Source organism: Bombina bombina, chromosome 3 (assembly GCF_027579735.1).
Source record: "Bombina bombina isolate aBomBom1 chromosome 3, aBomBom1.pri, whole genome shotgun sequence".
NCBI lineage: Eukaryota > Metazoa > Chordata > Amphibia > Anura > Bombinatoridae > Bombina > Bombina bombina.
In genome coordinates, this window is record NC_069501.1 from 1,235,077,237 (window position 1) to 1,235,091,286 (window position 14,050).

General features: G+C 38.8%; 1 protein-coding gene across 4 annotated transcripts in view; it reads left to right on the plus strand.

Moving 5' to 3' along the window:
• Window positions 1–14,050, plus strand: part of RELT (RELT TNF receptor) — a 61,672-nt gene that overhangs the window by 24,439 nt on the left and 23,183 nt on the right. For all 4 annotated transcript variants that reach the window (XM_053708728.1, XM_053708725.1, XM_053708727.1 and 1 more), the window contains exons 2-5: window positions 177–250; window positions 9,834–9,947; window positions 10,239–10,417; window positions 10,674–10,759. In XM_053708728.1, the coding sequence (XP_053564703.1) occupies window positions 206–250; window positions 9,834–9,947; window positions 10,239–10,417; window positions 10,674–10,759 (424 nt within the window). In that variant the 5' untranslated portion in view covers window positions 177–205. The remainder of the gene's footprint in view (window positions 1–176; window positions 251–9,833; window positions 9,948–10,238; window positions 10,418–10,673; window positions 10,760–14,050) is intronic.

A 14,050-nucleotide genomic window follows, 5' to 3' on the forward strand; every position in this document is an offset into this window, starting at 1 on the left:
GCTGTCACTGGCAAAACACCAAGTGACAATGTTGTGAAAATAGTGTCATTTTCTTTAAGTAAATACTAAATCTGTCCCCACCTATCAGAAGAATATGTTTTGTCACATTGTCTAAAATGCATGTCAGTCACTGGGTAGGAATCTTGTTTCTGAATTACATATATTTTGTTTTCTAGGCCACCCAAGGTAATCATCCATTCTAGATATGATGGGAAACACGTGCACCATATTTCTGGCCATCCTGTTAACTGTGAGTACCAGACATTTTTTTTTTTTTCATATTTTGCCAGCAGTAAAGGGACATAACACCTTTGTTATATACTGGCTAAGTGTGAAAATGTTCTGAATGAGTTAACACCTTGTTTGTGGTAATTGTTTTTTAAAGGGACATTAAACACTTTGAGATATATATATACATACACACATACACACATAAAAAAGCTGCAATATACTTATTTATTTTGTCCCCTTTTTCTGTAATTCCATTCTGAAATTGTGAGCTTTTCAGCTCCTTTTAGAAGTCGAAGTGCAGAACACTGTTATATTATACTCCGCCATTGGCTGCACATTTCAGTGACCTATTTATAACTGTCCCTAATTGGCCACAGCAGAGAAGGTAACCTAAGTTACAACATGGCAGCTCCCACTGCTTTATAGACACTAAAACTTTAGACTTATTTTGTCACTATTTAAACAGCTAATGAAACTTTAAAAAATCTGCTTGTTATTCTCAGACTAATCTTTTATGTGAATGCATCATTCTATATAGTATATATTTAGTGTTTAATGTACCTTTAAAACGCCAAACCCTTTCCACCACTTGCCTTATTTAATGGAGCCAATCCAGACTTTTTAATAGAGTAGAAAAAAAACACCCCACTGGCATTTTGTTAAAGGAGCATACAAACCTAAATGCATGATTCAGATAGAGCATGTCATTTTAAACAACTTTCCTATTTCCTTATATTATCTAATTTGTTTTGTTCTGTTGCTATCCTTTGTTGAAAGTGATACTTAGGTAGGCTAAGGAGCTGCTGATTGGTGGTTGCTCATATATTGGTGTTTAGCTAGCTCCCAGTAGTGCACTGCTTTTTCAATAAAGGACACCAAGAGAGTTGAGCATTGTTTAAACACCACGGCCTACCTGAGTATTGTTGCTGACCATGTCCATCCCTTTATGACTACAGTGTACCCATCTTCTAATGGCTACTTCCAGCAGGATAATGCACCATGTCACAAAGCTCAAATCATCTCAAACTGGTTTCTTGAATATGACAATGAGTTCACTGTACTCCAATGGCCTCCACAGTCACCAGATCTCAATACAATAGAGCACCTTTAGGATGTGGTGAAACGGGAGATTCGCATCACGGATGTGCAGCCAACAAATCTGCAGCAACTGCGTGATGCTATCATGTCAATAGGGACCTAAAGCTCTGACTTCACCTTGTTGAATCAATGCCACCAAGAATTTAGGCAGTTCTGAAGGCAAAAGGGGGTAAAACCCAGTACTAGCAAGGTGTAACTAATAAAGTGACCGGTTTATTTATTTATATACACGCGCGCACACACACACGCACGCACGCTTGAGGGATTTTTTTATTATCTTAAAGGAAATGTTATTATCTTAAAGGAATAGTCTAGTCAAAATTTAAACTTATATGATTCAGATAGAGCATGCCATTTTAAGCAACTTTCTAATTTACTCCTAGTATCAGTTTTTCTTCGTTCTCTTGTTATTTTTATTTGAAAAGCAAGACTGTAAGCATTTTTGGTTCAGCGCCTGGGTAGCACTTTCTGATTGGTGTCTAAATGTAGCCACCAATCAGCAAACGCTACCCAGGTTCTGAACCAAAACTGGGCCGGCTCCTAAGCTTACATTCAAATAAAGATGCAAAGAGAACAAAGGAAAATTGATAATAGGAGTAAATTAGAAAGTTGCTTTAAATTGCATGCTCAAGTTTTGGGAGTTGATTGTCCCTTTTAATGTCCCCTTTATGAGAAATTAAAAAACTGTCTCAGTGGAGGATTTTTTAAGATCTTTGCATAGTGCCCCTGACCTGTCCTTCGTATGTCTTCTGTATGTTTAGTAAATACAGCAGTCCTCGCAGCTTATCCGCACATCTCTGTAATCCAGTTGTTCAACTAATCGGCAGATTTACTGCTGACTTCAGCTTTACACAAATCCAACTTTATGCTTTGGGATTTCCAAAGTACAATTTATTTATTTTTTTAAATTCATTAATTTATTATTATATTTTTTTTTTAACAAAACATTAGTGCTTCTGTAGAAACGACATTAAACTAACATATCCCAAGTACACTTGTCAGTTGTTTGTACTTCTGAGGTCCCAAAATGGAGCGCAGGTATAGTGCGATTTCTGCATGAACTCTATAGAAGGAATTAAGCAGGGAAGAGAAAGGCGCCACAATTGTGTGTTATCCGCAGATAAATATGGAGTATTAATAAAGAATACACGCACACACATACAGGGCCTAGCATAAAGGTGCTCAGTGTGCTTAGAATAAAGGCGCTCAGTGTGCTTGCTGGGATCTTTATACAGTCTCCCAGCTAACTGATCTCTAGTAGTCTCACTGCTGGGGACCACTGTATAAAAAGGCTAAAATGAAACTTAGTTCTATTTCTCTTTACTGTTACAAAAGCCACACACAGCAGATTTGCACAGGGTTCTTAAAACCTGTAGCCAATAGTTACAATGATAAATGTTTTCATACAAAATGTATTTAGTGTTTTAATGTTTTTTTTAAACTAAAGAAACATGTAAAGGGGTCATATGCACCCATTTTCATATAACTGCGTGTAATAGACACTACTATAAAGAAGAATATTTATGCAAAGAAAAATCTAAGTGTACAATGCCCCTTTAAATAAAAATTGTAAAGCACCTCAGTCCATATGTGGCGTGTGACCATGCACAGTAAAAAAACTATTACAAACAATGTTAATGCAAGTATATTCCAAAAAAATGTTTGTTCAAAATGCCAAGAGACATTCTAGTATAAAAAGAAAATGCTTTATTCATGTGCTTTACCCCATGTAAAAGGGTTAAATGCATAGACCAAGTTTTGCTCCCGTGCTACTCAAGATAAGGATACAGTGTTTGAGCCAATCAGGAGCAAGCATGCATTTGTATGCGCCAATCACTGGCTGCATCTTTATCTGGAGAAGGGTGGAAATTTGGCTGCATGTTTACCCCTTTTGAAGAACTAGCAAAATAAAGGGATTTGTTTCCAAAATAAAATGCTTTTAAAAAAATATGTTTAATTCTTGATTGGCTGACTGTGTTCTGCTTGAGCTGTAATGCTTGTGGCTGCTGAGCAGGATTTTACCTATGGGTTTAACCCTTTTGGAGATTGGAGCATTTCATTTTTGCTTTAGAATGTCACATTAAATTTTTACATCACCCAGAGCACACAAGGAATAAATGCAAGAGCTAAATCAATGAGTGTCCCTTCTTAGGTTATACACTTGTGGCAGTGAAGGGTTAAGTGCACTAAGCCTCTGTCTCACCGTGAATCACTGTTGTGATACAAACAGCTGTAAGTAGCCAGCAAGTAATGGGAGATTTAAATGACTGATGCCTTAGCTGGTCGTCCCCTCCCACTACTGGATCTGCAGCCCTGAGACATAAAGGTCACACTATGTGATAGGGGGAGGACAGAGGAAGAGGCAGCCTTTTACTGATGTCGCAGGACAGACGCAGCCTGCACACAACACGCTCTTGCTGAATATACTGAATAAAGCATTTTCTTTTTATACTAGAATGTCTCTTGGCATTTTGAACAAACATTTTTTTGGAATATACTTGTATTAATGCTTGTAATAGTTTTTTTTTACTGTGCATGGTCACATGCCACATATGTACTGAGGTGCTTTACCATTTTTATTTAAAGGGACATTGTACACTAGATTTTTCTAGTCGCTCGAGTCTTTGGGAATGTTTAATACTTACAATTCTAGATACAATGCGCTACCCAGTCTTGCAAATCAGGAAATACATTCTAAAACCGTCTCCCTTTAGCTTTTCTTCCAGAACATCAGCACCTCTTTTCCTCATTATTTGGCTAAATTCAGAAATATTTTTTAAAATCTGCAGTTCTCATGTGTACCTGTCACCTAGAGAGGTCAGTGCGGCTGTCACATGAATGGCAGTGGGACAAATCATTCTTTATAAAAGCCTTGATGTGTTATGTGCCAGAGAATTGATGCCTATAGGGCTACACCTTCCATTAACCAGACAGGTATTCGGCAGCAACGACTTCATAAGTAGCCAAGGGGTTTATACATCAGTAGAATTGCATAACTAACAAGTGCATAATAAACAATAACAATAACAAACCAATAACAATTTTAAATAGGCAGATTTTTTTTTTCTTTTTTTCTTTTTCTGGCAAATGTATCACCCCACCCCATTTTCCGGTGTTCTGTCGGATTCTGGGACCTGTCGTGATGTCACCGTTGCAGAATCCGAGAGTACACACCACCCATCAGATTTTGCAGCCTTGACAGGAAGCGCACGCATAAAAATCTGATGGCCAGTTTGCTGTCAAACACCCCTCCACTTCTACACATGGCACACTCCAGCCTGGAAAGAGAAAGCAGTGTGTGTGTGATAGAAAGCAGCACACTTCACAATGATTTTACCCCGCAGATGCACAGTGGAAGGGGGAGAATCAATAAAGGTTCAGTTCAGTTTGTAAGTATTTTTTTTTTTTTTTTTTTTTTTGTGAAGCAGCAGCTATGTTAAAAAAACAAATATGTCACGGTGGGCAAATGGCTTCTCACATTCTCTGTTCTGCATTTTGTTTATACGTCAGTGGTTGCAAAATCAGACAAAACACATGCCCATCAGATTTTGTAACAGCCAAGTGCGTATGCGTGAGGCTAGGGTTCTCAGAAACCGATGGAGGGAGACTGGGAAGAGGTTTTAGCCATCAGATTTTTGAACCACGCTATCGTGCATGCATCCAATGATCTATGAGCACTTGCATGCCACTTATTAGGGTACTATGTGTTGCATGCTGGTTATTAGGGTACTGTACTATGTGTTGCATGCCAGTTGTTTGTGTTCTATGAGTTGCATGCTGGTTATAAGGGTTCTATGAGTTGCATGCCACTTATTAGGGTACTATAAGTTGCATGCCGGTTATTAGGGTACTATGAGTTGCATGCCGGTTATTAGGGTACTATAAGTTGCATGCCGGTTATTAGGGTACTATAAGTTGCATGCCGGTTATTAGGGTACTATAAGTTGCATGCCGGTTATTAGGGTACTATGAGTTGCATGCCGGTTATTAGGGTACTATGAGTTGCATGCCGGTTATTAGGGTACTATAAGTTGCATGCCGGTTATTAGGGTACTATAAGTTGCATGCCGGTTATTAGGGTACTATGAGTTGCATGCCGGTTATTAGGGTACTATGAGTTGCATGCCAGTTATTAGGGTTCTATAAGTTGCATGCCGGTTATTAGGGTACTATAAGTTGCATGCTGGTTATTAGGGTACTATAAGTTGCATGCCGGTTATTAGGGTACTATGAGTTGCATGCCGGTTATTAGGGTACTATGAGTTGCATGCCGGTTATTAGGGTACTATGAGTTGCATGCCGGTTATTAGGGTACTATGAGTTGCATGCCGGTTATTAGGGTACTATGAGTTGCATGCCAGTTATTAGGGTTCTATAAGTTGCATGCCGGTTATTAGGGTACTATAAGTTGCATGCTGGTTATTAGGGTACTATAAGTTGCATGCCGGTTATTAGGGTACTATGAGTTGCATGCCGGTTATTAGGGTACTATGAGTTGCATGCCGGTTATTAGGGTACTATGAGTTACATGCCAGTTATTAGGGTTCTATGAGTTGAACATGCATGCGTGCATATAGCGTGTTTGTAAAATCTGATGGCCAAAACCTTTGATGTAAGTGTGAAATGCTTATTACTCACTTTTTCAGCTACTCTAGTTAAATAAAACAAAAACAGGTTAAGAGGGAGTCAAGATGCTCTGCAAGCAGACACATACTTTGGGGGTTATGGGCAGAGTGAGTCGCCATATCTTTTAGTACCCTGCTGCTTGTGAGCGGTTAAGACGTTGTATGGTGTCCCAGTATTCTGTTGGATTCTGCGACTGTCTGAGTATGTCACATGCACACTTCATGGTTGCAAAATCCAATGGCAGCTGTTCTGTTGGAGTTTAGCAACCCTTGACGTGTGCGTTTAAGAATGCAATGAAGGAACTGCACGCATGCGCATATTGTCTGGTTGCACATTCCAACGGGTTGCAGAATCCGACAGAACACCGTCTCACTGTATTATGTGACAGCCATCCGCTAATCCCAGGCTAGCACATGCTTAGTATGAGAAGAGAAAAGAAAAGCGTGTATAGAAATGCACTGCGCAAAAATGTATAATGAAAGTAAATTGGTAAGTTTCTTAAAACTGAATGCTCTATCGGAATCATTAGTTTAGCGTCCCTGTGTTAGTTCATTACACAACAATAACCACATAGACACACTGTGCGTATTATTGTGGTGTAATGATCCATAAGATTACTGCTTCTATACTCCTCAGGGGGGGCGATTAAATGATGCACTTGGTCGATTCAGAATCAATTTAAAATTATTTTCTATATCAAATTGTGCATCAGCGCCTATTAAAGGGACAGTTTTTAGATAGGGCATGTCATTTTAAACAACTTTCCAATTTACTTTTATCATCAATTTTGCTTTTTTCTCTTGGTATTCTTAGTTGAAAGCTAAACCTAGGTAGGCTCATATGCTAATTTCTCTTATCTGAATGCATTTTGACATTTTTTCACAACTAGAGGGCGTTGGTTCATAGATAAAATTGTGCTCACGTCCGTTGAGTTACCTAGGAGTCAGCACTGATTGGCTAAAATGCAAGTCTGTCAAAAGAACTTAAATAAGGGTGCAGTCTGCAGAGGCTTGGATACAAGGAAGATATATATGTCTGTGATTGGCTTATAGCGCTAACATTATTCGAGTACAGGGATATGAAAGGAACCTTTTTCATTTGTCACAAAACCCCCACTATTTGTTTAAAATTCAAAGTAAGTTTGATTGTATTGTCTTATTATTCTTTTGTTTATTATGCTGTTTTACCATATTTAAAGGGACAGTCTACTCAAAATTAAACTTTTATGACTCAGATAGGGCATGCAATTTTGAACAACTTTCCAATTTACTTTTATCATCAAATAAGCTAAAACTAATTAGGCTCATATGCTAATTTCTAAGCCGTTGAAGGCTGGCACTTATCTTTATCTTATTTTCCCAGTTAGACACTGTAAGTTCATGTGTGCTATATAGATAACATTGTGCTCACTCCCACTGAGTTATTTAGGAGTCAGTACTGATTGGCTAAAATTCAAGTCTGTCAAAAGAACAGAAATAAGGGGGCAGTTTGCAAAGACTTAGACACAAGGTAATTACAGAGATAAAACATGTATTATTATAACTGTGCTGGTTATGCAAAACTGTGGAATGGGTAATAAAGGGATTATCTATCTTTTTAAACAATAAAAATGCTGGAGTAGACTAATGGTCCTTTTAAAGTTCTTTAGTCTATATGATATTCTAATCACCTTGCTGCAATATGTGCTTGGTAAACAGGATATATATATTTATATATGCAACAGAATTGCACAGCAAAGCATCATGTATACACTGAACTCTTGCCCATGCTCAGTAGAAGTTGGTGCCCCATAGTGTTCATATAAAGAGGCTGTGCATAACTTTGATATTGGAAGTAAATTGAAGCATTGCGTGCTCTGTATGACTCATTAAATTTAATTTTAACTTTCATGCCCCTTTAAGGCACTACTGCAGAAACTCTATTTGTGTGTTCTACTTCTGTAATCCGTATGCTCTCACATAAGAAAGCTGAGTTTCATTAAAGGGACACTGAACCCAAATGTTTTCTTTTGTGATAGATAGAGCATGCAATTTTAAGCAGCTTTCTAATTTACTCCTATTATCAATTTGTCTTCGTTCTCTTGCTATCTTGATTTGAAAAAAAAGGCATCTAAGCTTTTTTTTTGTTCAGATTCTGGACAACACTTTTTTATTGGTGGATGAATGTATTCACCAATCAGCAAGAACAACCCAGGTTGTTCACCAAAAATGGGCCGGCATCTAAACTTACATTCTTGCATTTCAAATAAAGATACCAAGAGAATAAAGAAAATTTGATAATAGGAGTAAATTATAAAGTTGCTTAAAATTTCATTCTCTATCTGAATCACGAAAAAGAAAAAAATTGGGTTCAGTGTCCCTTTAAGGATAATAAGAGAACGGGGAACAGTTTAAATAGAAGTACTGAAGAGCTCATTTTTTTTTTAACAATTTGAGCATCTGCTTGTGTACATTTTCCCATCACAATACAGAACGCTTGACGGTAACATTACGTTCTGTTTCTCCTTGGGGGCAAAATGTGCTTTTAAGAGGTCAGCTATTTCAATAGATCTCCAATGCAGTTGTATTTTCTGCAAATAGTTTAGAGGCTTCAACTGTTTCTGGAATCTAAGGTCTCTGTTGTGTATACAGAGAGCAATATCATATTAGCAAACCGATGGGTCATTATTCCATTTCAGTCTAAATAGCAAGAAACGACATGAACTATACAGAGCACATGAGACCTACCGAGTCCTATTGCCGTTCTGCTCTCTTTATTAAATTGCATCAGATCAAGCCGTTGGGTTCCATAGCTCACATACTCCGTACCAAACAGTACTGCTACATACTGGAGTGGTTTCGTGAGGACCACTAATAAAATAAACATGGTCTTTGATAAAGTACTCAGGTCTAATACACAGAGCAGTCATGTTCTAGAAATAAATAGATCTGCTAATGCTTCTATTAGCTTGTGGGTCTGGAAGAGAAAGGTAATAGCGTGTAATGGTAGAGGGTTTAATGGTGGAAATGTGTGATGCTGGCAAAAGCTGAAGAGGTTTTAAAGGGACATTATAAAGCAAAGATTACATGTTTGCATTTAAAGGGACAGTAAACACCTTGAGATTTGTATATAAAATAAGTTATACAAAATAAGACTTTCTAATGATTTTTCCACAAAAAAGCAGTTGGAATGTTGTCATCCACCCTATGGACAGATTGCTGACCTAACCTTTTTATGTAAACCTATTCATATTCTGTTTGAATATCCCTTTAACACATTGGCTGCTAAAGAGGACTGTAATGGAAGGGTTTCAGATGGTGGAAGGGGGTTAATTATGGTAGACTACTGCATCCTCACCCAGGTGTGCAATGACTGTCTACGGCTCAGCGTTCTGTGTAAGCAGAGTACACCTATTTATCTAAGGGAGATTTATATCCCTAAATTAAATCTATAAATAAAGAAAGGTGACAGGTTTGGGAACAAATAGCTCTGTACAGTGTGATACATATGGTGAACATCTTACATGGCTCAATGTAATAGCTTTAATTATTTCTCTGTTTATTGTGTCCTACATGAGTTCCTACATATGCTTAAAGGCTACTAAACTGTTAGATCAGCCGTAACATGTTACATTTAAACCTAGTTAAAATAAAAGTACAGTCATTATTATATCCTGATGTACCTGTAATTGAGTGTGATTTCTATAGAGTCCTGTTTGTGGTGACTTTATTTGCCCACTACTTTTTTCCAAACTAAATAGAACATATCTATTTGATGTATTTACTTTTTTATGGAAAAACTTCTCCAGAATATCTGTAAACTTTCTAACCCCAGAATAGTTAAATGCTTGTGCTGTTTTGTCACATATTATGTGCTGTAACTCTGGCTTTGTGTTTCAGCTCCTTCTCCAGAGAGGACAGTGTCAGCTAGAATGCAATAAAGGGGAATACAGGACTGAGGATGATCAGTGTGTGCCATGCATAGAGTGCCAGCCTGGAGAGGAGCCAGATGGGGTAAGGCAGTTATACAGCATCTTGCTACCGTGATAAGATCTAAACTGTTGCACATGCCTCGTAAATTTCTGCCAAGGCTTTTATACTTTCTGTTTTTATACTCATTTAGCATGCATGCACTGCATCCATAACCTGCAAACCCTACTCATACTTTTGATCTGTTCTGTCTCTTTATTCTCATTTTTTTATGCATGCGACAGATTAATTACTATATGTCAGTTTTTAATGGGCTAATCGGAAAATCCTTCTCTTACAAATGCAAAGTGACTTATGACCCCCTTCTTCCTGTAGGTTTGTGGCTTTGGAACAGGTGCTGAAGTTGCCTGTCGACGTTGTTCCCCAGGAATGTTCTCAAGCCGTATTGGAAGGTCTCCCTGCATTATGCACACGCAGTGCGATAAGCGCAGGAGGGTTCAGCTTAGTCCTGGAACTCTCACAGCAGATGTGCAGTGCGGAGACTGTCTGTCAGGGTATGTTCTACATTTATACCTCATACAAACGCATATACACACACCCTCCTAAGTCATTTTGTATAAAGTCTAATGGACTGAAACTTGTGAATTGTAATGTAATGCAGATTTCCATTGTCATGTGCTCTACACTATGGGATATGGTGCTTTACAAATTGATTATTTATTATCTTCTACATAGTGTTTTATCGTTGAATAAACGTGATCATTTAGTGAATTATACCATTTATTTATTTTAATTTCCCTTCAATTTCAGTTTTTTCTCACCAGTCGCAAAGACCAGCAATCCCAGCACCTGTTTCCCTTGTTGGTTGGCTCCTGCTGATACTGTTGGATGTGAAGGTAGGTGTCTTTGCTCTTTTGTTTTGACTTAAATGACAATTGAAAGTTTCTTGGGACAAATTCTAGTTTGTTCTCAAAAGCAAGTCCTGTGTTAAAAGGTTTATCTTCTATAAAAAATGCCTCTAAAGATTACAGATATTTACAAAGAGATTATAGGCACAGCTGATAAGACGATTCTGTGGATGGCCTGCATAGGCAACTCTGCATTAAAGGCCTATAAGTGAGTTGTCATCTTAACCAGCTTCTTAGATTTTTTTTAACTCAAAGATCGACAAATCTATGTAGACACCTGTGCTGATCTCCGAACATAGAGAACTGCTGGTGCCATGCAGAAAATGCAGATTACCCAAATCAGCTCCACAGCCGGGTCATGTGGCTACTGCTGCTGATTAAAGGGACACTGAACCAAATTTTTTCTTTCATGATTCAGACAGAGCAAGCAATTTTAAGCAACTTTCTAATTTACTCCTATTATCAATTTTCCTTCATTCTCTCTGTATCTTTATTTGAAAAAGCAGGAATGTAAGCATAGAAGCTGATGTTCTGTCGAACTCCAATACATCAAAAACTCCAATCTGACGTCACTTCCAGTGATTCCATATATCTGATTGGTCCTGCCTCAATGAGTGACAGGATTCACAACCAATCAGATGGGCACTGTAATCTTCACTATTTATTTTGCCTCGACCTGGGGGGGGGTTCAAGGGGGGTGAAGCCCCCCTTGTAAACCTCATTCCCCAAGGTTTACTTGGGGTGTATGCCAGAGGATCGGCGGTGCGCCCCCCAAGACAGGCAAAAACATATAGTGAATATAGAAGAGTCACAGGAAGTGATGTCAGATTGGAGTTTTTGAGGAATTGGAGTTCTCAACAGAACACCGGCCCATTTTTGGCTCAGTACCCTGGATAGCGCTTACTGATTGGTGACTACATTTAGCCACTAATCAGCAAATGCTACCCAGGTGCTGATCCAAAGATGGGCTGGCTCCTAAGCTTTACATTCCTGCTTTTTCAAATAAAGATACCAAGAGAACAAAGAAAAAATTGATAATAGGAGTAAATTAGAAAGTTGCTTAAAATAGAATTCTCTAGATGCTCTAGGGCACCTGGTGGAGGAGGAGCAAGGTCCTGATTGCTGAGCTTCCCTCCAGTCTCACAGCACCTGGCGGCAGGAATTTCGCGCCTCCCCACTACCTGGGGCTGCTACCTGGACAGGTTCTATCAACTCCTCCGGTGCCCTGCAGTGGAAATCCAACCCACTGCCTTGCTGCAGAACAGACACATAACCTGCTTATATCTACACTACTGAACTGCCAATAGCAAACAGAAAATATACCCCTCTTTGGGGACTACCTGATAAGAGTGAAATATAAGGGGAAAAAGTAAAGTAAAGGGTTCCAAACATTTGAATTCTCCCCTGCTCCAGCCTTCGCTACACGGACTTGGCAATATTCTGCCGGAACTAAAAGACCCCCCTCCCCTCCGCACCCGTCTCGACTTCAAAACTTGCCTTGCTGTACCTGCCGGTTTCTTGAGAGAGACAGGAAGACCACGGACTGTTTGAACAGGTACCTCTGCCCCGGTGGACCTAGCGGTACGTATGCTGCCCCCTCCCCCACCGAAGTTGCGTGGGAGGAGGCATTGAGAGTCTCGCTGGATAACAAGATCAGCGAGAGATACGAGACGGATTACCGCAGCTCCCCTGCCTCTGTCCTCCCCCCCCCCTCTCCCACCGGTGCTGCGTGAGAGGGGTGCGGGATACGCTGTCAGCGCAAAGAATCCTTGGACACCGGGTTGTCTATAAGGTGGCTTCCAGAGTACCTGCTCCTTACCGGCACCGCTGCAACTATTCCGGCTCTTTAAACTTCAATAGAGGGATGACGGGTGTGCGGAGGCGAGGGTAAGTTTCACTGTGCAGCTGTGTCCAGACGGCGAAACTAATTCCTAATTAAATTGTGAACATTGGTCGCATAGTCAGGCTTAACCTTAGGAACACCTTATCCTCAAGCTGTAAATGACTGCTCATATAAACCAATATACGAAAGGGGAAACAGAAGAGGAGTACTTACTTACTTAATAGCCTACATAATTCAAGGAAGCAAGGAAGTGAAATATCGGAAGGCTTAATATAGCAATAACATTTTATATGTCCTGTTTCTCCCTGCTTACAAGCTCATACTGTGGAAAACTGAGACTTTGGATAAAATAAAACCCTCTTTCCTTATGGGATTTATCAGAAGACTAATGCTTTGAAAGAGACATTTGTCAAGAGTATTTTCTTTTTTTTTTTCTTTCTTCCTCTTCCTAGAAGTGTGGAAGTTGACTCTTCCCCTTAGAGGGAAGGGAGAGGGAGGAAGGGGAAAGGAATAATGGTTAAATTTCAATTGTAACTAAAATAATAATAGGTTCTATGAGTTTGTTTTTCTTTGGCTGCATTTATATATTTTATTTCTGTTAAGTTAGTAATTATGATTGCTGATGTGATTTACATTTACAATACTAACTATTAAAACCAATGCTTAATTGCCTTGGGCCCTTATAGTACCTCCTAGAAATTATATAAATACCTATTTTTTGAAGTTAGATTTGGGTACTAAAATCTCGCCCCAAAGCCTAGTTATCTACCTATTAGAACAGAGCTCTTGTTATTGTATTCATCTTTGCATTTATTCTTACAGAAAGTAGGGAGAACATTTGGTACATATTTACTTATTTTGCAAATTTTGGTCATCTCTTTTTTCCCTTTTTTTTTTCTTTTTTTTTTTTTCTCTCTTTTGAGGAGAAGGGAGGAAAAGAAATGTGCTCATAACCCTATACCCTACATTTATAGTTATATCTTAACCTTAAACTCTACAAATAAGTGGAGATAACTTGCATTACTTTCTCACTATTTGAGTTATTTAAAAATTCTCGCTTTACTGTTATTTAGCTTTTTCTTAACCCAGGGAGTTGGGAGGAATATTTCCCTGCTGCCGTAATAAACTCACTCTATCACTACTCACGATAATCTCAATTTCCCACATAAACTATCAATAATTAACGTTTTCACTATAAACTCACTTAGATTATCTTTTTTGTTGTTTTCTTCTTTGCAAGTGCACCCCCCGGGCTCTTGCAGCCCCCTCATACTGGGTCTTCACTTTCCCCACTGGTACACTATCACTCCCCCCCAATATTAATTTTTTTTACCACACATTCACTTTCACTATCCCCTCCCCCCCCCTTTTTTTTTTTTTTTCTCCTCCCCGATTCAACACCTTATAAATCACAATCACACGGTATATGGATAAAT